The sequence below is a fragment of the Erpetoichthys calabaricus genome, chromosome 10, assembly GCF_900747795.2.
Source record: "Erpetoichthys calabaricus chromosome 10, fErpCal1.3, whole genome shotgun sequence".
Taxonomy (NCBI): domain Eukaryota; kingdom Metazoa; phylum Chordata; class Cladistia; order Polypteriformes; family Polypteridae; genus Erpetoichthys; species Erpetoichthys calabaricus.
This window is the reverse complement of record NC_041403.2, coordinates 168,173,981-168,198,622: the sequence shown is the minus strand read 5'-3', so window position 1 is coordinate 168,198,622 and position 24,642 is coordinate 168,173,981. Positions and strand designations below refer to the sequence as shown.

Here is a 24,642-nt window from a genome sequence, read left to right as displayed (position 1 = left end):
CCTGTGCTGTGTGAGAAGCCCGTTGTAGCCTTCGCTGCCATTAACGTATGTCTGAGACGGGAGGTGTTTTCGTTTTGAATCCGTGCCTGTTGCGATGCAGCACTTTGATTGATAGTTTGCGTCATGTGGATCTAGGATGTAGATTTGTGCATATTAAATGAACTATTGTAGGATGTAATGCAGTTCATAAAGTTTTTACTTTAGGTACATCGTTAGTTAGAAGCTTTAGTTGAGCTTTGCGTTTTGGAGTCGAGTCATTTTTTCTTTTAGAAATATGGATAAGTAATAAGGAGTATTGCACTCACTGTTAATATGGAGCCTTTTCTGCGGTTGAACGGTTAATAGTGCCTTATTGTAATGAGATCCACCTATGCTGCATAGCCGTCTATTTTGTTGTTTCTTTCGTGTTCGTGTGTTTGTTCCTGTTATCCTTTCCTTTTCATTTTGTACCCGTGACCGTGTACTCATGACTTGTTTCTTTCTCAGCATGTGAAATATGGATAAGTAATAAGGAGGATCGCAGTCACTGTTAATATGTTTCCTTTTCTGCAGTTGAACGGTTAATAGTGCTTTATTGTAAGGAGATGGGCGGCACGGTGGCGCAGTGGTAGCGCTGCTGCCTCGCAGTTAGGAGACCCGGGTTTGCTTCTCGGGTCCTCCCTGCGTGGTGTTTGCATGTTCTCCCCGTGTCTGCGTGGGTTTCCTCCGGGCGCTCCGGTTTCCTCCCACAGTTAGGTGGATTGGCGATTCTAAATTGGCCCTAGTGTGTGCTTGGTGTGTGGGTGTGTGGGTGTGTTTGTGTGTGTCCTGCGGTGGGTTGGCACCCTGCCCAGGATTGGTTCCCTGCCTTGTGCCCTGTGTTGGCTGGGATTGGCTCCAGCAGACCCCCGTGACCCTGTGTTCGGATTCAGCGGGTTGGAAAATGGATGGATGGATGGATGTAAGGAGATCCACCAATGCTGACACCTATGTCGTCTAGTGTGAAGGTGTTGATGTTCACTTTAGAATATGTGGCTTGGGTGTCACTTCTTATGGATGTGTGTGGGGGGGGGGGGGGGGGGGGTGTTGAGGATTGTTGTCGCGCGAGCGTCTTCTTTCTTTTTGTGTTCCTGTGTCTTGTTGAATCCCCCCTGTTTGTGTGTGTCCCGTCCCTTGCTTGTAGGGTCTGTGGGGGTGGTTTTGTGTTCTTTTGTGTTCTTTTTTTTTGTGTTCCATGGGCTTGTTGATCCCCCTCTTGGTGTGTGTCCCGTCCGGTGCCTGTAGGGGGGGGGGGTGCCTTGCTGTTGTGCACGAGCCTCTTTTTTTTTTTTTTTTTTTTTGGGTCTAGTCTTGTGTGCAATGTGTTTCGTGCTTTGCCTGCGTTTCCTCATTTCTCCATTTTTCCTGTGCTCACTCCTTTTTTCTGTGGTCTTGTCCGCCTCTCGCGGCCCCTCATCCGCCTCTCTCGCCCTCTTTTGTCCGCCTTTCTCGGCTCCTCAGCCGACTCTCGCGGACTCTTTTTGCGCCTGCGCAGTACGTCGTTTTGCAGCTACGGCCCATTGCCGGATGTGCCTGCGTCCATCATCCGGTTTAGCATTCTCGGTTAGTAATATGGATAGAAGCACTCGTGAAAGGTATGTTTGTGGTAAACGTTGGAATTGTAGGCATCAAGATTTATTAAACCTGTCTGTGCTGTCATTAAAATGTCACACCTTCTGTTTTCAATGATGTAAGCTTTATTACTGCACGTCCCTCTCCTATAGGCCACGTGAAGATGTCAGGTAAATGAAGGTGAATTTTCCAGTTTTACAAGTGCATGTTTTATGTTGCTTGTTTGTATTTATCGATGTTCATGTGTGTATGCGTGTGTATTTATCCATATATACCAAGGCTTTTCAAGATGCTTTTGCATGGTTTCATAAACTTTTTGCTTTGGTGATTTCGTTACAATTAGTGTGTTTACTTTCGCAAAAAGTGCCAGTCAAAGCCCATTTGTAGTTTCTTCTGTGTCCGAAGCAGACACCCCTTTGACAGCTCATATGGCACCCCTCTGTGTATACACTGCAGACTTTAAAAATCGCACTTACCTTGATGTTTCATTTTCATAAATGGTGCATAGCGGTCAACAGTGCCCACTCTGCGTGCGCGCATGCGTGTGTATCCCCCCCTCAGAGTCCAGAGTGCACACCCATTCAGCAGCACAAATGATGTCCCTTTGTGTATAAACAGCGGACTTTGAGGTGTGTGCCACCCCTTGGTGAATCAAGCATGTGTACTTTAATTTTAATATGCTGCCCCCAACAGGCAACAGCACTTACTCAGCATCAACAGCGTTTCACGACCGGTTTGGTCCCCCTTGGTGTCCGGAGGATGTGCCCCCTTAACTTCCATTATTGCCCAAAGTGATGACTGCACCCTCGTCAGCCGCCTATGTCACCTAATGGATTGACCCGTTCGGTGCACAAACAAAAACTGGTATAAGTTGAGTAACCTGGCTTCTTAAAAACCTCAGTTTACATACGCAAGTACGCTTCTGGAATTCTCAATTGGCAAAATGCTCCAACCTCATTAAACTGTGCCAAAAATAGTTAAACGTTATCATTGGCACCGTGAATCCAAAACCGAGCCTGAATCCTGTATAGCATAAAAGTAATGTATCAATTGAATTTAGTCCTTTGTGTGCTGTGAAGCAAATAACATCCATCCCCTTTATAAAATGCCAACCTGATCCCTGACGATTTTGCACCACTATCAACACTGGCCACTGTTTAACCCGATCGCACCACTTCAACATAACTATAGCAAATATAGGGTGACGCAGGGAAATGGGGAAATTTTCAACTAACGTTCAATGCACGAATGAACACATCCATCCATCCATTTTCCAACCCGCTGAATCCAAACACAGGGTCACGGGGGTCTGCTGGAGCCAATCCCAGCCAACACAGGGCGCAAGGCAGGAACCAATCCTGGGCATGGTGCCAACCCACTGCAGGACCGAATGAACACATTATAAAATATATTTAATGATGAAGTGTATTGTACAGGATATGCAATTAATGATGGTAATCAATATTCATTCGATGTTCATTTTATGTTTTGAAGAAAACATCATGAAGGTGTTGTCCATTTCTCTGGGAGCCTGTTGTGGAAATTCTGCATTGCTTGACGTAACCGCACAGAAAAAAATCACAAACAGGAGATCTGAGGATCTTGGAGGCCATGGAATGTCACCGTTGCATCAAACGACGCACCTTCCAAACAATCATCGAATTGCTGCCATCGATTGTTGGGCATTATGTGAAGTGGCTCCACCTGGGGACTTCTTTTTCAAGGCTGAACCCGTTTCTTCTAAATTATGCACCCATGTTGTAATCGCATGAGCAGGTGGGACATAATCGTGGCATCCTAACTGGTAATGACACCGAAATTCCCTTTGCACGGCCCTCACCTCATCACCATTCTTATAAAAGTCTTTCACATGAACGCTTTTTGTGTACCACTCCACTGCTCCATTATAAGTAATGGCAAGGGCTTCTAAACGAGATCGCATTGCTCCCAAACAACTGCTGACGCCCCAGGGTGGCCAATACTTAGTTCCAAAATTTCCCGTTTTCCTGCACCACCCTGTATCTGAATTAAAACTAAACTGACCATTTATTAATATGTTGCTGTTGCTCTTTTCTGCTTGGCTGTGTAGCGGAGCCCTACAAAAGAGTGGCGTACCGATACGTGTTCTTCTTGCTTTAAACACCGTGCTGCTGGTATAATAATAAGACCGGTATTTTTACCTCGGTAGAATAACTATTGTGTTAGGTTTCTTGTTACTTTAAAAAGTAATTGCACTATGTAACATACGTGCTTTTAACACTGTTCATGAGATTGTTGCTGCGGAGCTTAGCATGGTACGTTCAGTGCATTGACATAAATTTAGCAATTTCTAAAATCTTGAGATGGATTATTTCACCTGGGAGAAGGAATAAAGCGATTGCCCAAGCATTTGTCTCAGGAAATTTATCTCGTGGATGCTTTCACCAATGGCTGCTGAAAAATGTGCGCAAAGCTAACACCCACACAGGCGATGGTTCACATGGCCACATAACCAGTTTACTTGCGGAGAAATCTACATGTATTAACTTGGGTTTATCTAGAGACCGATGCCCAGGTATCTCTAAGTGGAATAAGTGTCTACATGGCATTTTAACAAACAGGTTTCTGTGAATAATCAGGTTATTAAAGCGCATGTAAACTCACTCCTTGTAATGCATGGCAGGCTGGTACTCTGCTGCTGTTGACATTGTCACCAAGCTGTGAAAATGGCTGAACGTTTATCACCATAAAAAAAAGAGAAGTGTGGACAGAAGGAGCGGAAATTCACACCTATACATTCAGCTTGAGGGGGTGGTTAGGGAATTCTTTGTCTCTTAAATGTATACAATTTAGGGAAAAATGTGACAGAGGGAAATTATTGCAGACATCTGCTATGATCCACCATTGAGGAGTAGCAGGATGATGTTTGGGTCACCATTCTTAGCAACAGAAGTGTAGCTCTGAAATAAATCATTTTATAATTAGGCAGTTCTCAGCGAAGGTTCACTAGGGGTATAACTTGCTTTGTATTCAAACAAAACTTTTTTTGATGATGAAGAAAAGAAGGTTTTTAGGAGCTTGTAGGCCTTTTGTATAAGCACACTAAGAAGCAGTAATAATAACAGAGTGGTCCAGATCTAACTATGCAGTTATTGCATTGCATTAAAAGTTGCATAGTTGGATCGGGACCACCCTGTAATTCTCTACATTTACCGTAGATACTCGTGTATAAGTCGAAAAATTTATGCCTTAAAATTCATTTAAAAAAAACAGGGTCGACTTATCCGCGGGGCAACACAATTGTCCATAGAATTTGGGTAATGACATTTAACACTCAACGCTTCATGGTGTTAAGTCACCGGTCATCTGCCGTTTCCCATGGTCTTTGAAATAGTTATAAGCCAGCAATACTATTGCTAATTAGCTAGTTTTTTCTAATTTCATTAAATAATTCTTTAAACTGTGAAATACTTGAATTTGAGCATTAGCTTTTGCAGGTTTTGGATAACAAACATACCATTAGCTGCCACGTGCAACCAGATTTGGAATCAAAAGAACCAAGGCAACGCACGCTATCAATGCGATGCAAGCGCAGCCCGCGATTCAAAAAATTTCTCTGCCTACCTGTTTGTCTCGTCTGACAGTAGCTGAAAAGCAGCATCAGGAGAGAGCAGCCTGAAGTAGTCCAACAGCGGGTGATCTGTGGTGTCCAACAGCAAGCCATGCTGTCTTGTGAAGGCCGGTAGCCAGTTTGGCTCCCATGGATCAATGTCTGGGTATTCCTCCCACGCGAACCTTGCCGTAGCTGCATCGGCTGCGTGAATGCGTTCAGCTGGCAGCCGATCAGCTGGCGCGGCATCGGCTGGTGTCCGATCAGCTGATTCCGGCTTCTCACTCTCTTGCTCGATTCCTGATCACTGTCAATAAAATCCGATTCAGAAAAATCAGAGTCCGACTCAGCGATAATGTGCAAAACGTCGTCTGCTGAGTGTTTTCTTTTCTGCACTCGCTTCGCACCCTTGTGACATATCGACGCCATCTTGCCTTTGTTTACATTTCGCAACTCACGCACACGCAAGGATTAGTTGCCGAGTCAACGAGTCTAGTATTTCTCCAAGCACAGAGGGAATGCCTGTGACGTGACAGTGAGTTTTGTCGCCATTAACCGCTGATTGTCGCCCTCTATCTCTGATAGCTGTCAAGTTCTACCCTCGACTTATACGCGGGTCATAACAAATTTCGTAGTTTTCAGCTTAAACAATACACTCAACTTATCTGCGAGATTGACTAATATGTGAGTATCTACGGTAGTTAGCACTTCTCACTACTCAAAGTGCTTTTACATAGTGAGTGGGAGCCACTTCAACCACCACTAATGTGCAGCATCCACCTGAATGATGCTACAGCAGCCATTTTGCACCAGTACACTTGCCACACATCAGCTGAGAGAGACAGACAGACAGATAGATGCAGGATAATGAGGGGGTGAAAATGACCGGGCCAGGGTGGGCAGTTTAGCCAGGACATCGGGATACGTCCTATTCTTTATGAAGGATGTCCAGGGATCTTATGACCACAGAGAATCAGGACCCCAGTTTTTACATCTCACCCGAAGGACTGCACCATTTTTATAGCACAGTATCGCGGTCACTGCACTGGGTCTTTGGGATCCACGCTCAGACCCACAGGGTACATGCCCCCTGATGGCCTCACCAACACCTCTTCCATCAGCATCCCAAACTTTTCCTAGATGGTCTTCCATCGAAGTAGTGGCCAGGCCGGAACAGGCTTAGCTTCAGGTGGATGACGTGTTCTGAAGTGCACACCTCATCCAGCAACAGTAAGACTATATAGATGTCATGGATTTAAACAAGTTAGAAAATGTACGAATGGAGTAACATTCATTTGCATCTAAGGATTGTGTAGGTACCTCAATTGACAGAGTTCAGTAGTTCGCTCTGGAACCTTCATTTCAGGGTTGTGGGAACCAAAGGCTATCCCACTGAAACTGGGCAAAGGGCTGAAAACAGGCCTGGACAGGGCTTTAGTCTGTCATAGGGAACACTGTCACTCACGCACTCAAAACATATATATACACACACACACACTCACAATGACATTTGTAATTGCCAATTATCATAACCTCAATTAAATTAAAACCAAAAAAACCTTCCTTCCTTTGCTTGAACATGTCTGACGATTGTAATTTTCATTAAACCGTTCATGCCAACTTATTCCTTTTATGACAAATGACAGAGCAATAACAAAAGGCAAACTTTATTACAGCGATTGACATTGTGGATACTGGGTCAATGTGGCACTCCGATGATAAATTATAATATCAGTGGAATAGAAAATCACTAATATTCTGTAGATCATGCAGCTGTGAGGTTGGTTTAGTGTAAGGTAAATGTTTGTTTACTCTGTGAGCAAGACAGAACTGATGGGTGTGTGGCGGTCCCAAGGATGCTAAAGTTCACTCTGTCTGAAAACAGTAATTTTGTTAATTTTATTATGTGGACCCCAGGAACACACCCAGCTTGCACACAAGAGGCTCAATAAATAATAAAGATAAAGTATATATTACGCAAATAATGACGAAAAACAATTTAAACATGTCCACAAAAGCCCTCCCCAGTTCCCCTGACGGTGATAATAATTACACAAATGAAACCTAAGTATACGCTAAACCCTAGATGATAAACAATCAGCAGTTACGACACAATCCAGTGCATTGGGTACGGATGATGAGGAGAGTGAATTGAGGTGCCAAGTGAACAGTTTCCTGAATGTTATGAAAGTTTTGTCCTGCCGTGTTCCAGATGATGTGTGAAGATCTGTAGAAGTTGGCAGCATTCCCCGGATGATGACGTTTACCAACTTGGATGAAATTGCATGAACAAGCAGGCACGGGACAAGCACACAGATCCAGAGTGAAGCTGTAATCCAAGGGCGATTTGTATTCCAGGAATGGGGAGGGAGAAGCAAAGAAATGAATATACATAGATTAGCGTGATTCTCGCTGCGTCTATTTGCCTAATTCCCAGCAACGCCCCTCTGAAGCTGCCCAATCGTGTAATACTACCGAGGCTGCTGGTAGTTGTAGGAAATTTTAAGATGTGCTGTGACATATGTATAAAAATATATATACACATTAATTGTTGAAATAACAACTAAGAAATGAGAAGTACCGAAAACACACATCCGTATAACGAAAACCACATAAAAGCCAGAACAACTATTGACAATTGTTGCCTTGCACTCTTTTTAATGTCTTCTGTGACCGCCACTTGCAGCTGCCCCTATGTGTCACCTCTGGCACGCACAGCCAATGAGCCTCGGCATCTGAGCTTGTAGGATGCTCTCCCATTCCTACAGAAGAGCCCTACAAGAGCCACTGGCAGGCAGACTCGCCAAATATTGCAGTCCAGGTGCTCTTCGGGGTTACGGTCAGGTGGAAACACCGGTCAAAGCATCCCCTGCACACCATCGGTCATTTACATTTATTTGCTTAAGCAGACGCTAAAGAGGTCATTAGTATAGGGACAGTTTTGAGCAAGTGTAGTAGAATAGGTTACAAAAATTGATCACCACAAGTGAAGAGCTACAAAGCTAGCATAATAAAAAAGAATGATCAATTAACAACATATATGATATCCACAGAGCAAATAACATTCATTCCCTTATTGACCGATGTTTCATAACAGGTTTTTATTCGCTTCTTATACACATTGAGGGAGTCAGCAGTTTGGACGAAGGTGGGCAGCTTATTCCACCATTTAGATGCTACATATGAAACGAGACTGGACTGACATTTCATACTATGCTGAGGTGGCATCACCAGGCGCTGTTCACTGGCAGACATGAGCATAGCAGCACCTCAACATATACACAGGTGCTGACCCAATGACTACTCTGTATTCAAGCATCAAGAATTTGAACTTAACATGTGCTGCTACGTGAAGCCAATGTAGTGACCTAAATTAACTCCTATGGGCGACTGTGACATGAGCAGCTGTGTGTGGCCTGGCATTGTCCTACCATTGAGTCTGGTCATGTAGGAGGTGTAAACAGAGGGCTACTGACAGTTAGCCTTGTTCTGTGACCGTAATCATGGAGTCTGTCTCTTCCTGTCTTGTCACTGATGTGGATATTGTGCTTTAGCAGGGTTACGTTTCAGATCTGAAACAATCTCACAGATGGGCCAGTTTCATGTGTTGGTCCTAGACTGTACTCCACACATAGCTGTTGCACTCATCTACTTTGAAAAGCTAGGATGTGGCAGCAGATATTTAACAATGACCCAGGGGCAATCATGTTAATTATTTTTGTCTTGAGTGACCTGCTTTTTGTATGCATGTTTTACCGCCTAACTAATGGGGGCAGCCCCAGGTCCGTCTTATCTCCATTGATCATTTTGTGCCGTCTGTTACGGTTATGCCCATTTATTTATTTTTAGCAGCCTCACAAAATAATTGCTTCCCCCCCTTCCACGGCCAGCTGAGATCAGATATCGTCCTATTTCCTTTTAGACAGCACTATCCCAACCACTAGAGAATAAGATGCTCACCCTCTAATGGCTTGCATTATCTGCCTGAGCAGATGTGCAGAGTGTTCTTTTTGGGAGAGAGCTTTATTTATCTAACTATTTACTTGGTTACTCGATGTGTGCTTGCATGAGCGAGTTGAAATGCTTTCCCCTGAAATCCAGCTGCTTTGTGAATCCTGCTTTGGGGCTGACAAACAAGATTTCTACAAGAAAGTTGGGGCACCGTGAGTCTCCTGTTAAATTGCTTTTCAATATGACCGGCAAAGGCCTTGCCATAATATTCTTAACCCACAGCACTGGCACCAGAGGCACAGTGACGCCTCAGTACTGCAGTGCCTGTTTGTGTGGCTCCCTCTTACACAGCTGTCAAGCTTCTGTGTTTGCTCAACCGATTCTGGGTTTTTTTTTATCTTGCGCTTATAACAAAGGCTTTTGGGATTAATCAAGGACAATTCCCACAAACACTTCAGATTACATCTGAGTTCTGTTCATGTTTGCTTTTGATTGGTTGTTTGTTTTTTATCTCCCAGTATCTAAATGTCTGCATCAAACTTGTGTCTCAAAAAAATGCTTCCTCCTCCTGTGCTGGTTTCCTGCGGGCCAGATGGGTGGTCTCTCTTGGATTTCATTTTCATTCATTGGGTTTTTGTTTTTCCTGTTTTTTTTTTGTTTTTTTTTCCCTGCAGCTCGTGATGCAGATGAGAGAGAGAAGTGGATCCATGCCCTAGAGGGCACTATTCTCCGCCACACACTGCAGTTGCGGGTAAGGTGCTATGAGCTTCTTGTCAGGGCTGTAGTGGGGGATACCAAACAACTGCTCAGCAGGGGTATTTTGTGATTGATGAGTTGGTGACCTGTGCAGTGGACTGAAAGATGGCAGCTTCCTGCAAGAAGCCCACTGGAGTGGAAGAAGGGTTATGATGCTGCCTGTAGAATGTGATGCCAAACTATGGTCCAAATAGAGGCAATTAGCAAAGAACCAAACAAATGCATAAGGGGGGTGGGGGTTAAAGGTTATTTCTGTACTGAAAAGAAGAACATAAGGCTAAAGACACAACATTTTGACTGTGTAGCTCTCATCAGATGTGTCCTATAGTAAATAACCAAAGACATACTTCTGTGTGTACGTGTGCATATCATTGCTAATACTGGTTATACAGTGTCATAAGAATTGACAGGAGACATCAAAAGGTTTGGGGCAGCCACCCGTATATTATGCCCTGGCTGTAAAATGGGTTTATTTGGTTGAGTAGTGTTCAGGTTCAAGTCCAAAACAGAACTGATTTAAGTGCGTAAAGATGGCGGCTTTAAAGGCTGGGACCAGAAGTGCCATCTTCATGGGGGTCTGCACCGAAAGTGACATCATCGAGGGCTCCAGCGACCGGAAGTGACCTCATCGAGGACGCTGGAACCATGTGGGATTTCCCATGAATGGCCTGCAGAGGATCGAGAGAAACCGGTCTGTGCACCTCGCCACCCACTGGACTGGCGTGTAATTGTCGTTATTCAAGCCATTTAGCTGCCTCCCATTCGCACGTGTGTGACAACAGCAAACTGCAAGCAACTTCATAGTTGTGTTGTTCCACTCTTATTTACAATACGTTTAGAAAGTACTCAGACCCCTTCACTTGCTTCACAGTTTTGTTTATTTTTTGTGATAAAAATTTTATTGAAGTGCAAAGCCGCCACTTTAAAGGGGAACATAAGCTGTTTTGACAAGAGTTAGAATTGGGTAAAACTCAATGATTAGCATAACCTCAGGAAGCATTTGATAAGGTGCCACATGAGAGGCTGGGCTTCAAACTAAAAGACATGGGAGTTCAGGATGATGTGTGTAGATGGGGCAGACATGCAGAGGATGATGGTGCGGGAGGCCTTAGAGTTGAGTGATACAAAATTGGCTCAGACACAGGAAGCAGAAGGTGATGGTGTGAGGAACCCTCTCAGACTTGGCTGATGTTAAGAGTGGCATTCCACAGGGGTTAGTGCTGAGGCTGCTGCTATTTTTAATGTATATGAATGATCTGGATAGCAGTACAAGTAACAAGCTGGTTAAGTTGGCAGATGATACCAAGGTAGGTGGATTGGCAGATAATTGAGAATCCGTTGAATCATTACAGAGGGTCTTGGGCAGATATATGAAATATAATGTAAGTAAATGTAAAGTATTAAATGTAGCAAGTAAAAATATGAGGTATGAATACACATTGGGACGTCTGAAATGTGAAAGTCCACCTTATGAGAAGAATTTAGATAGATAATAGATAGATAGATAGATACTTTATTAATCCCGAGGGGAAATTCACATTCACAAGATGGAATTTGAGAGTCATAGTGGACTTGTCATTATCAACTGCCAGACACCATTAAAAAGGCAAGCAGAATGACAGGTTATTTAGTGTCTTGATGTGTAGAGTTGAAGTCCAAGGAAGTTCTGATCAAGCTTTATAACACACTGGTGAGGCCTCATCTGGAGTCCTGTGTGCAGTTTTGGTCTACAAACTACAAAAAGGACAAAGCAGCACTAGAAAAGGTCCAGAGAAGAGCAACTATGCTGGCTCCAGGCCTACAGGGGATGAATTATGAGGAAAGATGAAAACAGCGGAGCCTTTTTAGTTTAAGCAAAAGAAGATTAAGAGGAGACCTGACTGAAGTGTTTAAACTGATGATGAAAAGTAGTTCAGTGGATTGAGACTGTGACATTAAAATGAGTTAATCAAAAACACGGGGGACACAATTGGAAACTTGTTAAGGGTAAATTTAAACTGCAACATTAGGAAGTTTTTCTTCACTTGGAGTTCCACAAACACTTGAAATAAGTGACCAAGTAGTGTGGTGAGCTTTTGTTGGACTGACTGTTATCCAGATAGTTCTAATAACGCAACACAACCTGGCCATGTTAAAGTTGAGAGTGACAACCAAAGTGTAAAGGAACCCATTAAGAAAAAGAGTGAAGGATTAGGGTTGTGGCCCATAGCAGTTGTACCGTATTCATCCATTTATCAGTAGATGCCCCTTTGATCCTCACTACTGACATCCCCAAAAAGATCAGATCAAGTCTGGAAGTCTTCCCTTTTTAAAGAGAAAATCTGTGAAAAGCAAGTCTGAGTTTCATGCTCTTTCCGTTATACTGTAAGTACTGGCACTGTGCTTATCTGTGTTCTGCATGTTGCACCTTAAGCTTCCCTCTTCTTAGGCCTTTGAGTATATCCTTGAACAACATTAATTAAGTTTATCTCTAGTCGACATGCTTGAAAGCTTACATGCCAAAAATGTATTGAGGATTATTTAATGTTATTGAATATTATTTAAGTTTGTTCATGATTGGTTCTCAAGCATCAATGTCAACCTTGTGACTGCTATGGTTTGGGATTTTTTTTTTTGTACTTAACACAGCCATGCACAGATATGTGAAATTTCTGGGAATGTGGCTTAGACCTTAGACTTTTATATCTTGTATTTACTGAAACCAATAAAAAGTTACTTATCAGTGAACAGGATTTTTCCCTCCTGTCTCTGCCACTCTCTGCCTGGCCCACCTCCAGCTAACTCTACTGTTGTCTTATTTTACCCTGTTTATGTTGCTTCCATCACCTGATTTGGCTGTTGGTTGTGCCTCTTAATCCATTTGCACAGGACTTCTGGAAATAACTGGATGAGCGAGTGGAATGTGGAGAGCGTGTTGCAGGGAATAATGTGTGGTTCGCGTTTACTCCACTCTCTACTACTGTGATTTTTATGGCACAAGAAGTTTTTGACTTGATTACTTTCAAAAACAATCGTCTTTTTTGACCACAAGAGAGAAATCTCAGTTTAAATATGTAATGATCTAGCATACCTAATGTGTGTTGCACATGGCTTGAATACCTAGTCACCATCTTAGTACGTGCCCCTTTCTAACATCGAGGGATCGAGTGAAATTCACCTGCCCATTAACTGAACAAGGTCCATCACAGAGATACTAGATAGGCCATCCGGAATCCAGCGTGTCCTTTTGTTATTGTAAACTAGCTGTTGTGGCGGGCGGCCGGGTCCCATGCCCAGCCGGGACGTCCCTTCTACACATGTTCTGGGGGAGCAATCATGGACTGCTCAATACCTCCCCCGGGACGCTTGGTGGCAGCCTCCCAAGCTGAGGATGGTGCCTCAGTTTCCCGCAGGGCTCCATGGGAAATGGAGTTCTCCACAGCCCTTTTGGGATCTGGGGTGGCCGCCCGGGGGTGCTGCATGGGTCCCTGAGCCGGCCTGGACAACTGTACAGCCCCGCCCGGAAGTGCAATCAAATGATAAAAAGGGCTGGCAACCACCACTCGGAGCCAGAATTGGGAGGAAGAGGACAAGGTTGCCAAGGAGGAGTGGTGATGCCAAATGGGAGTGTTGTGTTATGTAGTTTAAGTGCTTTTGGAATTGTGTTGTCGCTGGGGGGGTTCACGGGGAAGTAGTGCCCTCCAGCTGAAGAAAATAAAGTCTGTGCTTGGATTTTACACGTGCTTCTGTGTCAGTCTGTGCCAGGTCGGGTGCTATATAGCGCTATTATCACACTGTAGATGAACCTCTACTCTAGGTAGTGTGGAATAAACTATTGAACTGAGGCGTGGCAACTTAGAAAGACCTACATTACATGGAATTCAGATTCTTGTTGCTGTTACAGGGCAATGCTAGCTCCATGGTATGGAGGGCTTACTGATAACTTCTCAGGTGTCCTGTCCCAATTAAACATCCTGTGATATTAATGTTCCTCTTCTCAAACAAAACAATGAGTGCCATGAAAACATGCCACGTTCCATTTAAGTGCCATTCCTTTCTTTAACTGTTGACACCTTACACAACAGCTTTTTGTTTGCCACATCCTGCCAGAGCATCAGTGTGAATCAACAGGATTCGTTAGGCCGGGCAATGTTTTCCTTTTCCTCCATCATTTATATTTCTTTACCAAGTACAGTTGGCATCTTACGGTTTTTGACCGACCGGAATAAAACATAATTGGTTTTCAACTGCCATGCTAAATTTATTACAGTATTTTGTGTTTAGGGATGGGGTTAGGGTTTATTGGATGTTTTTTTGCATTCTGTTAAGCCTCTTAGCATCACTTGACTGTTAGTTAGCTGACTGGCTTTTACTGTAGTATGTGTCGGTCTTTATCGAGCAGTTTCGTTTATTGGTGTGTTTCTGATCACATAAGTAATAATGGCTGTGTTTTTTGATGCTGGGAAAAAATATTGATACACCCATGACACTGACATGCATGAAGAACATGGCTCTTCTGGACACAACCAGTTTTTAGTCTTGTCCCTTCTCTATTTGCAGTACATTCACATGCTCATGTGCAGAATGGGTATATATTGTTAGTGATAGAGGGGGACCGTTACATGGTTAGAGCAGGTGAAATTTTAATGACCAGCAAACCCAGTGTGAAGGTTAAAAGGATATTTTACTTTTTCATTTATGTAGGAGAATTCAGCGAAGGCTAATCCAACAAGGATAGCAGTTGAGAGTCGGTGATTAAATGACGTCTTAACAGAAGATAAACCAGCTACCACAATTTGCTGTGTTATAACCAAACATCACAATACCTTTTATTTTTTTTTATTTTTTTTGTATAGACATTTTAATGGATCATTATTATTTTTATTATAAAAGGATTTAAAAAAAAAAAAAAAAATTGTGAGTGGTCTCCCCTCGACTTTCTCATATACTCAGATATGGGGATGGTTATTTGAGGAGTAAACCATAAGGCAATGATTATATTTTTATATTTTGTACATTAAAGAACCATCAACAAAAAATCAAATCAAATTAATAATATATTGAACAATTATTATAAAAGTAAAGTTGAATACATTGGACTCTGTAGCTGCATGAATAAAAGATAAAGTACCACTTCCGGTTAGCAGAAAGAGCCCAAAAGTTGATAGAAATCTGTTTTGTGCCTGAAACTTTGTAAGCAAAATTTGGTTGACCCAAGTGAAAGTGTCAAGTTATCGTGTTTCCATACACACACACAGACACAGACATAATTCCAAAAATGGTATTTTTGGACTCGGGGAGGTCTAAAATGTACAGATTCATCAAAATCTCGACATGGAATATTTGGACGATTATATAGATATAGATATATACTAAACTCTCCAGCTTTGAACAGTATTGACACCTTTTATTCATTAGGCAATTATCATTTGATAATTGTCCCTTTTAAGGCAGTTTTGGCTTCCAGTGTTTTGTGGCACGTTGTCACCAGTTTCTCACATTTTGCCGCTTTAATGTTTGCTCTGTTGTGCTTCCAAATTGTTCCAAGTCACAGGTAACTTGAAGTGAGATGCTGTACAGTAATCTTAAGTTCCTGCCATGGATTTCCTATAGGATTCATGCCAGGGCTTTGACTGGGCCATTCAAGTGATTTGGCCTTCTTTTTAACACATTTTAAGAGTAGCTTTTGAGTTTGTCTTCAGGTCAGTGCCTTGGTTAAACCTGAATAAGTGACTGCAGCCGTCATTGGTTTTCAAATTTAATGGCCTGTCAGCCTGGACTTTTAATGTTGTAGATTGAGAAATTTTATCCGAGAGTCAACCACTGTCCTTCACATACAGGAGTTCCTCACATAAAGAGAAAATAACGAATGATAAATATTAAACTGAAATCTCATTACCAAAATATCGCAAAAAAATCCATATATTTGTTAGAACAGTTGTGAGGTGAACAGACGACTCAGCCCAGCAAGCTAAACATTTTTTAAATTTCAACATCCAATAGTCAAAGCAAATTCTGCATGCTTTCACTCAATTTGTTTGTCTTTTGTAATCTGTGCAGCAGGTTGTAGTTGCTTTATTAAAGGAATACTCCACCCCAAAATATTTTTTATGTTACTCCATGTAGCTTCAAATGATGGACAAAAAAAAATTTAATCTCCTGTTTTCATGCAAAGGAAAGATAACAGTTTTGGAAGAGAATAGGCATTTATGGAGAACATAAAACAATATCAAAAATGTCCAAGAAAAAAAAAATCTTGTATTACTTGTCTTGCATTATCCACATGTTGGGCCATTCAGTTGTATGCTCACAATATCGCACACAATAGTATCTTAATGAAATTAACGTTCGTTAAACCACTTCTGGAGATTGAAAATGGAATGCGCTCAAACGCAAACAAGCATTTGAATGGCAGACCCACCCTCGCCATTACATTTATATTCATATCCACTACTGGAGTTACTTGGAATTGTGAAATTTTATGGGTGAATTGACCTTCTACTTATTCAAGCATCTCGGATATGCGTGAGTCCGAGACAGCTTCTGTTCCTGATAATGTTGTCGCTTGCTTTTCTTTAACTTTTAATCTTCAGTTTTAGTCATCTCTCGGTAGACTTAAAAAAAAAATATTTCTATCATATCAAGTGCAAATTTAGCCAATGATTAAGATGTCACTGAGCTGGATTAGTGATCAGTAAATGAGGTGGGTGGGTCGGTCCTCAATTCAAATGCTCAGTCTCGTCTCGGTGTGTTCCATTGTCGTTCATAAGAGCATTTCCTGCAGATGGGTTATTTAACAATATTTTAGTAGAAATACATGTCTGGCATGTTGTGATCATACAACTAGACAATCTGACGTGTGGATTATGCAACACGAATAACATTTTTGATATTGTTGGCTGTTGTCCAGTGTTGGTCTCCATAGACCCGTATCCTTATCTAAAACTTTATCTCTGATCTGCATGAAAATATGAGATTGTCATTTTGTTTTCTTGCATTGTTCTGTATGAAAAATCATTTTTTGGTGGTGGTGAATTCCTTTAATGAAGCAAATCTGCTTCTTTAGAAGTTATGTGAAACAAAAAACAGCATTTAGAAGTTGTAAGATTGGAGAGCTACTGTGAAAGTGCTTATGAAATGGAGAAACAACAAAAAAAAAAAACAAACAAACCAGAAAGATCAGTAAATGTCACGTTTATTATTAGGTGTACACAGCACAACGAACTTCTTACTTGCATGTGTCGTAGAATAAAATGCTAAATAATATCTTGCAAGGTACAGAATCACATAGTAAGAAAGTGGCTAAATAAAATAAGTGCTTAATCCTATTATCCTATTATGATTTTTGTGCACACTGTACTCCAATTATCTAGTGTGACGGTATATAAAAATATCCAATAAATATTCATGTAGGTCTATTTTCATACATGTCTCTGCAGAAAAGTTGTCAATAATGCAAGATGAACAAAAGACATTCGTTTGCAACAAGAGTCCTGTTGAGTTATTTGGTTAAATTTGTAAGCATCAGATGAATTGCTGTGTATTTTTGTTTATCTCCCCTCTATTCAAATAGCAATTTGGGTGTAAGAGAGTGTTTTCCTCTAGGGGACGCTAGCTCCCTGGAAATACATTTGTTTTGCAATTGTGGCGTCTTAAGTAATCCGAAACTATATAGATATAATATTAAAAGGCAATACCCCTCCCTTAGTGATACGGTGGTAAGAAATCACATAGGAGAAATAACTTGGCTTTCTTTAATGACGATTTACGCAGCATTACAGACGAAGCCATAGCAAGTCTTTTCACCGAAGTGGGATCTTGATGTATGCAGTCTGCCATTTTCTTCGCTGCGCTGGAAGGATTTTCAGGATCAGATGACATTATCTCCCATCCGTCCATCAGCTTCAAAGGTGTGCCGGGCAATGTTCCAAGGCCTTATACTCTTTCTCCATGTGTAGACCTCTACATAGGTAAATCATGCCATTCCAAACAAGGAAAAGAAAATCCAATATCATGTTGACTCTGTCACACAGAAATAATACAATACTCATTTTTGTAGTTGTTCCTTTCTTGTCTTCTAATGCTAGCCTAGCAGTTCCAAATGACGAGCCCCTGTGTGCTAAATCTGGCCTTGTGTTAGCTGTACATGTGAGTGGATTTATAAAATATTTTTTGTACAGAGCACAGTGACATATTAAACGTATGCACTTATTACAGAGAGCCATCTGCTGAAATTGCTGTAGTTGGTGCAATATAGGAGACTTTTGCCATGTTCACCATGAGCACCTTAAGAAATACCACTTAGGATATCTTGCTTTCCCTCTTCGTTGTGTTCATGCGAGTTTATGGGTAGATGTTATGTGAGAACATTGAGGTTGGTGTTGATATGTTGCTTGATCTTTACAGAGAGAGAGAGAGGTTAGGAACACATGCTGATAAGATGTAAAAAAAAAAATGTGTGTTTTGATGAAAATTAAAAAGCAAGCTAATTGTGTGAACATTTCCTACTGTCTTCATACTTTGAGATATACACATACAGTATGCCATTCATGTCTGACCTGGTTATTTTCTTTAATGATTTTAGGCGAGAGGCCAGAGATGTGTCACAGCTCGGCTAATTCGAGTAACGGTGATCACTGAATTGGCCCACTGAGACCTTGCACTTGAAGGAGCATTTGTGAGAAATTTTCAGTTGGATGCTCAGATTTTTCATCTGTCATTGGCACATAGCATTGTTATACCTCAGTGCAGCCACATACAGTAGCACTGTTCAGTTCAGCTAAATACAACAGCGCACCTTTAGGAAGGCATTGTCTCCCCAGTATTCCAGCTTGAGTTGCATGGTATAATGAGAGAGGCGGCCTACCAAGACACAAGAAGTCACCCTTATGGTTAGCAGCTTGTCGGTCAGTCTGGACTGATGGTGTTCTTTATTTAGTGCAGGAACAGAAAAGGCTAATGTGTAATGCAGCTGCCCAAGTTCATGTCTCACTACTGCTGTCTAGAGGAGGGTAGTAACTTTTGAGGGCAGTACCAGCCTGTGGGAATTACTAAGCAGACACACTTGGAGTTTGTTTACTATGACTTAGGGATATTTGGCGATCACACCAACTCACTGCTATATTTTATTATCATCTCCACAAGTATGTGTTGAAATTTAAGTTAAGGCTATGAAATTAAAGAGGACCCAGGAGTCTGTAGCGCTTAGTGATTTGAGGCACAAGGTAGCTGCAAAGCACCTCAAGCTCGTTTGGGATGGTCGTGGACTTAGCTTTTAGTGTGTGTTCAATTGGCCTTACAGTTGAAGGCGTATTGCCATATATGTCGTCCTGTGCTGCCCAAATTCCAAGTGACTGTTGTGAAAAAATGCTAATGTATTGCAATATTTACTTTGCTGTCATGAAAATGTCTGAGTTTCCAGAGAGTAGATCTAGCACAATGCTTAATCCAAAGCAAATTTTGAATTCTTGCAACAGAATGGTGTTAAGTCCTAAGAAAGCTCAGATGTAGAAAGGGAAGAGGGTTTTGTAAAGTCCTGAGGCCTAAGACATGCATGAGAATAATTTGATCGGACTTTCAGTTAAAGTAAGGTTGCCAGATTCTGGGTGTATTAGCCAATCGCTTGCATCATCCTTGAACTTCTCCCTTCTGCCTTGGACTGATGTGAGTACATTTCTTCTGCTGCGAGGAAGAGAAGGGATAGTAGCAGTTTTTGTTGTATTTTATTTAAAAACTCCCTTTGTGGACGGAGATCACGTTTATCAGTATGACGCAGAGATGATTTATGACACAAGTTTCCAGCAGGCTGCACTCGCTGCACTGCATCCGGTGAACATCTCCTGTGAATGGCAAAGCAAAGATCCAAGTGATCGGTGCAGAATCACTGGGTGGAGCCTGGTGCCCCAGAGGGAGGCCTGGGATTGTGTGCGCTTGTGCAGACTTCAGGGACAGCTTGCATTTCTTTTGCCTTACCGTCTTCACTGGAGGTGACTGCGTTGTGCTTTGTGGAATTGCTTTAATTTTAGGGGTCCAAAGGAAGAAGTTACGGCCCTCCCTTTGTCTTGCCTGGACGGAGTCGCTCATACACCCAGGTAAGGGCGTGCTGCTGCTGCTGTTTGAGAGAGAGTAACTGTACTCTGCTCAGTCAAATGGGTTAATAATGGGCAAAATGTCAGGAGTAGCAGGGCGTGTACCAACTTGCTACCTGCAGCTGCTTTATATCTTAGTTATACGAAAAAAATTACATTTGTATGCACTTTTCAATAACCGTAATCTCCTAGACTTGGCAGATTAAAGAGTTGGCTCAGCTATTTGTAAATCTTTCCAGCTTATTCTGCCCAAGCACATTCAGTTTCAGAAAAGTCTCCATAGTGGGGACTGGAGAAGAGATTTATTTGAAAAAGAATGGCCAACATTTCTTCATGATGAACTTGGAAAGAAAGTTTACGGAGTTGCTGGCTTCTGAAATGTGAGGGGAGAGGTGTAGTTTGAGGTATTTCTTCTACTTTGCAAGGTTAGGACAGAGCCTAGATATGTATAGTCTGGCAAGAGTAGGAGACTGAGGGCATCGTGCCTTCTGAAGTATGAGAATGTAGGTGGGGTCTGAGAAGCTTCATTCTTTTGATATGTGAAAGGGCAAAGCAGAGAGAAGCTTTCATATTTGTGTTTGGGGAATATTGAAAGAAGGTCTTCAGAAGGCTTATTCCCTTTAATCTGACGGAGAAGGTACAAGGGATCGAGGAGTCGCTGTTCTTCTGCACAGAGAGCTTTGAAGTGTTTGATTATTTTTGCACCATCGGCCAAGAGCTACGACTATACGGTTTTCCTTTCTTTCATACAACAAGAAGATTCAGAAGAGCCTGAGGGTTCCCTGCCCTTATGTCAAAAGAGAGGAGTCTTAACCCCTGTTGGACCTTTAGGAATAAGGCAAGGAGTGCCTTATCTCCTCTATTCTGTATGGTAGAAACAGAGCCGAACGCATAAAAGGGTGTCTCTTCGCTTGAGCTGAGTAAGATATTTTGAGGAAAAGTGTAGGGTGTCCCGAGGAGGTCTTTGCCATCAGAGGACAAAAGTCAAGGAATGAGTTTTTAGAGGTTCAGTGGATTGTGTATGTGAAGAGAGAAAAATACAAATACCTTAGAACATACCTTCTCTTATATGTGTAATGTCTCATTTCTTTTCCACACAAAGGCAATAGTTGCACGGTGTGAGGAGTGTCCACCCATCCATCTCACTAGTTGGAAGCAAGAGTCTCGTCCCTATTCTAATTTAACGAAGGAGTTGGAGGTTAAGGACTCTTACCTGTTTGGCGTTGTGTAGACAAAGCACAAGCATAAGCAACATCATTCCTGCTTTGTAATTGGATATGAGGAAGGAGGATGCTTGGAGTACTCTGTCCTTGGGCTTAAGGGGCTTCGGTTCTTGTACATGCTATGTATGGAAGGTGAACGATACACATCTGGCCTATGTTTAAGGAAGGCATGAAGCTTTAGAGAGTCGGCCCTGTCATACAGAAAATGGAGGCCTCATAACTGTGCTCATTTTCTGTTGAGGGTGGATTATGATCTTGAGGTGATGGCAATTCTTTTTTCTGGAGAACATCGAGAGGTTCAGGAATCCCTGCTCTTCTTTGTACAAGGTCTTTCTTGGTGGTGATATTGAAAAAGGAAAGATTACAAGGAGATTAACCTTTACTAGCTGCTAAATAAAAGGCAAAGGATTACAAAGTCCTTTCTTTACTTCATGGACAGAGGCAAGTTTGGATGAGCCTAGTTTGGTGTGCATCGGTAGGACTGTGTTTGACGAGTGTCATACCTCAAATGTAATGAGGCAGTGAGAGGTAGATGAAGCATGATAAGCCTCACACCGTTTGACAAATGAAGCAAGGTTTAAGGAGTTTCATGAGCACAAAACAGTGGTTTGAGTGATCACAACCCTACTTGCTGTAGAGAAAAGAGTGGTGGGATATTTCTAACAGCAGGCTTGTACAGTAAGGGGTCTCAGCCATTCTGCCTGATGAGAAAGCAGTTTAAAGGTGCCTTGCTCCTGCCCAACAGTGTTGAAGAATCAAGTTTTTCAGGATTTTTCTGGGATCAAAGAAGAGTTTGAAATCTTACTGGTTTTCTATGAAGAGAAAGGAGTTGAGGGTTCTTTTATGGCACATGAGAAGAAAAGGCACAGGGAAGGTTTCAGAGCTGTAGCCAAGCCTATGTTGAGCACAAGAGGCAGTCACATCATTAATAAGCCATCGGCAATTCAATGAAGATTAGAAAAGTTGTGATTATGGTTGTTTGTAGAAAGGGTGTACTAGAGATAAGAATCAGTGCTGCAGTAGGTATTCATTCATTTAACTCTTCACTGTGCTCATTTTGGAAACAACACAGCCACAGGTAAGGACCTGTGACCAGTGAGTTGGTGTCAAGCATGGCAGGGCCATGTTTGACCATGTTAACTGCACTCCAATCCTTAATGGGATGATTCACCATTGTTGTTTGTGGGTGTAAACTCTAGTTTCCTTAGTAATGCCCAAAATACTTGTTGTGTAGGAGTAAATGGAGAACAAATTACCCTTTGCTGCCCAGAAGCGCTCGTCATGCATGTCTTTTCACCATCCCATCCCTGCTGTCAGTCTGAGCATCAATGGAGTTTTCACAACGAGCACACGTAAGTTAGAAGGATTTTAAAAATAGAATCTTAAAATTGTCAGGGTGGGCAGTTGGTAATACTTGTGCAGTAAAACAAATGAAGTTGAGTAGAGGACAAGAAGAGAGAAAGAGGGATAGCTGGAGAACATCCTCTCCAAGTTTATTTTACGAGTTTTATAATGAATGCTCCCCTAAAGAGCTTTTTGCTTTCAAGAAAAGCTGCCCTCCCAGTTTAAGTCGTATTAGATTTGTAACCTTGCTTGACTGCCGGCTTTGAAGAGCACCATAACATTGGACACGACTGATGGACATGGTCTAGAGATTTGGATTGATTTGTGCTTACATGGTTACCATGAGAGTTCCTAGAGCTGTGTCATTAACCAGCAGTATCAAGAAACCAGACTCTCCTCTCTTTAGGATTACTTGGAAAGAAAGAGACCTGTTACGTCACAGCTGTTTTTAATGTAAAAAGTGAGTAGTCAAGCAAAATGACACCTTTCATTGGCTAACTTAAAAGATTACAATATGCAAGCTTTCGAGGCAACACGTAGTAATGTAATGATTCTCAGGCCCCTTCTTCAAGCAAGATGTAATCATTACATTATTACATGTTGCCTCAAAAGCTGGCGTATTGTAATCTTTTACATTAGCCAATAAAAGGTGTCATTTTGCTTGACTTCTCACTGTATTCAGAATGGCTAACATGGTACAACACCCTAGTACTAAAGTAAAAAGCAAATACAGCCGCCGTCCCCCTCACCCCCATTTGTCCTAGTTGTTGTATGTTAAAGCAATCTGGATTTGAAATGAAAATTTTGAATACAAGTCATATGTACTGTACTAAGATGTATTATTTTATATTTGAGTATATATGCATTCATCCATCCATTCTAAACCTGTCTATCCAAAAGAGGCTCCAGGAGACACTTAAGTATATTCTAGCAAGTATCGTGCGCAAGGTAGGAACAAAACCTGCACAGAGTGAACACACAAACACACACACATCAGGGGACAATTTTGAATCACCAGTCCACCGAACCTGCATGTCTTTGGACTGTGGGAGGAAATACACCCCGGTGAACACAGGAAGAACATGCAGACTCCATGCAGGGAGCACCCAGGACTTGAACTCCAGTCTCTTTGTTGTGAGGGAGCAGTGCTACCGTTGTTTTGAAATAATACCACTTTATTTCATCCCCTGTGTTTCAGGAGAGGTAAATCAGTAGACCCAGAAATGCACACACCTATTCCTTTTCTTGGTGATGATGAAGTTCTTGTTAGCTGTGTGCTGGTTCAGCTTACTTAACTCCATCTATTGAGTTCGCGGCAGTTGGTTGTGTCTGAACAGAAGTTCCATTCTGTTAACCTCCAAAGCCATCCTGCTGCTGGGATCAAGAGTTGCAGCGTTAGTAAAGATAAGCAAGGCAGTTAGAGTGGCAGCCATGCTGCATATGCCTAATATGATGTGTTTTACAGACAGTGCAAGTGGATTTTGTTTCTTCGGTTGTTCCTCATTTTCTCCACGCTTTCCTCTGCATTGTTGAAAATTCATTTTTGCTTCATCTTTCACAAAGACTTTTTTTTTTTTAAACTCTGCAGGTGTTTTTAGGAAGTAACCTTGTGTTGTATATAAAATGTACTTTGAAAAATGTATAAAAACATGTCTCTTGTTGTTTGCCCTTTCTTGAGAGCCCTGAGGCTGCAACTTGGAGGTGTCCTAATAAGTTTTGATTGGCAAAATTTACCAAAGTGTTTTTCACAGTGAAGTTGTGTGGTTCGCCAGTAACCCTGAATAATTACAACGCAACCAGCGTAGACAAACGTTTTTTTTTTTCCTAGCGCCCCATGATGCTTTGCGAGAATGTGACATCACAAAGCTGTAGCAGCCATGTTGGATGGGGAAGTCCCTACCTGATATGCACTAGCTTCATAATTTGTGTCACACGTGCACGGAACCTTCATAGTTGCGCACCATAAATGTATTCCACCTCCCACAGTATAACGCTGACTGACCTGCTTTGCACATGCGAGAACAATTTATGGCATATACTCCAGCCAGATTTACACCCTGCATATATTAAAAACTTGTGGTATTTTCGTTTGAGGGGTACCTTAGCTGTCCATAAGAATATT

General features: G+C 42.0%; 1 protein-coding gene across 3 annotated transcripts in view; it reads left to right on the top strand.

The window, feature by feature from the left end:
• Window positions 1-24,642, top strand: part of osbpl9 (oxysterol binding protein-like 9) — a 110,062-nt gene that overhangs the window by 45,106 nt on the left and 40,314 nt on the right. For 2 of the 3 annotated variants that reach the window (XM_028812447.2, XM_028812446.2), the window contains exon 4: window positions 9,805-9,881. In XM_028812447.2, the coding sequence (XP_028668280.2) occupies window positions 9,805-9,881 (77 nt within the window). Of the gene's footprint in view, window positions 1-9,804; window positions 9,882-19,773; window positions 19,957-24,642 lie in introns of those variants that run through there. The other variant, XM_028812451.2, reaches the window with a different exon arrangement.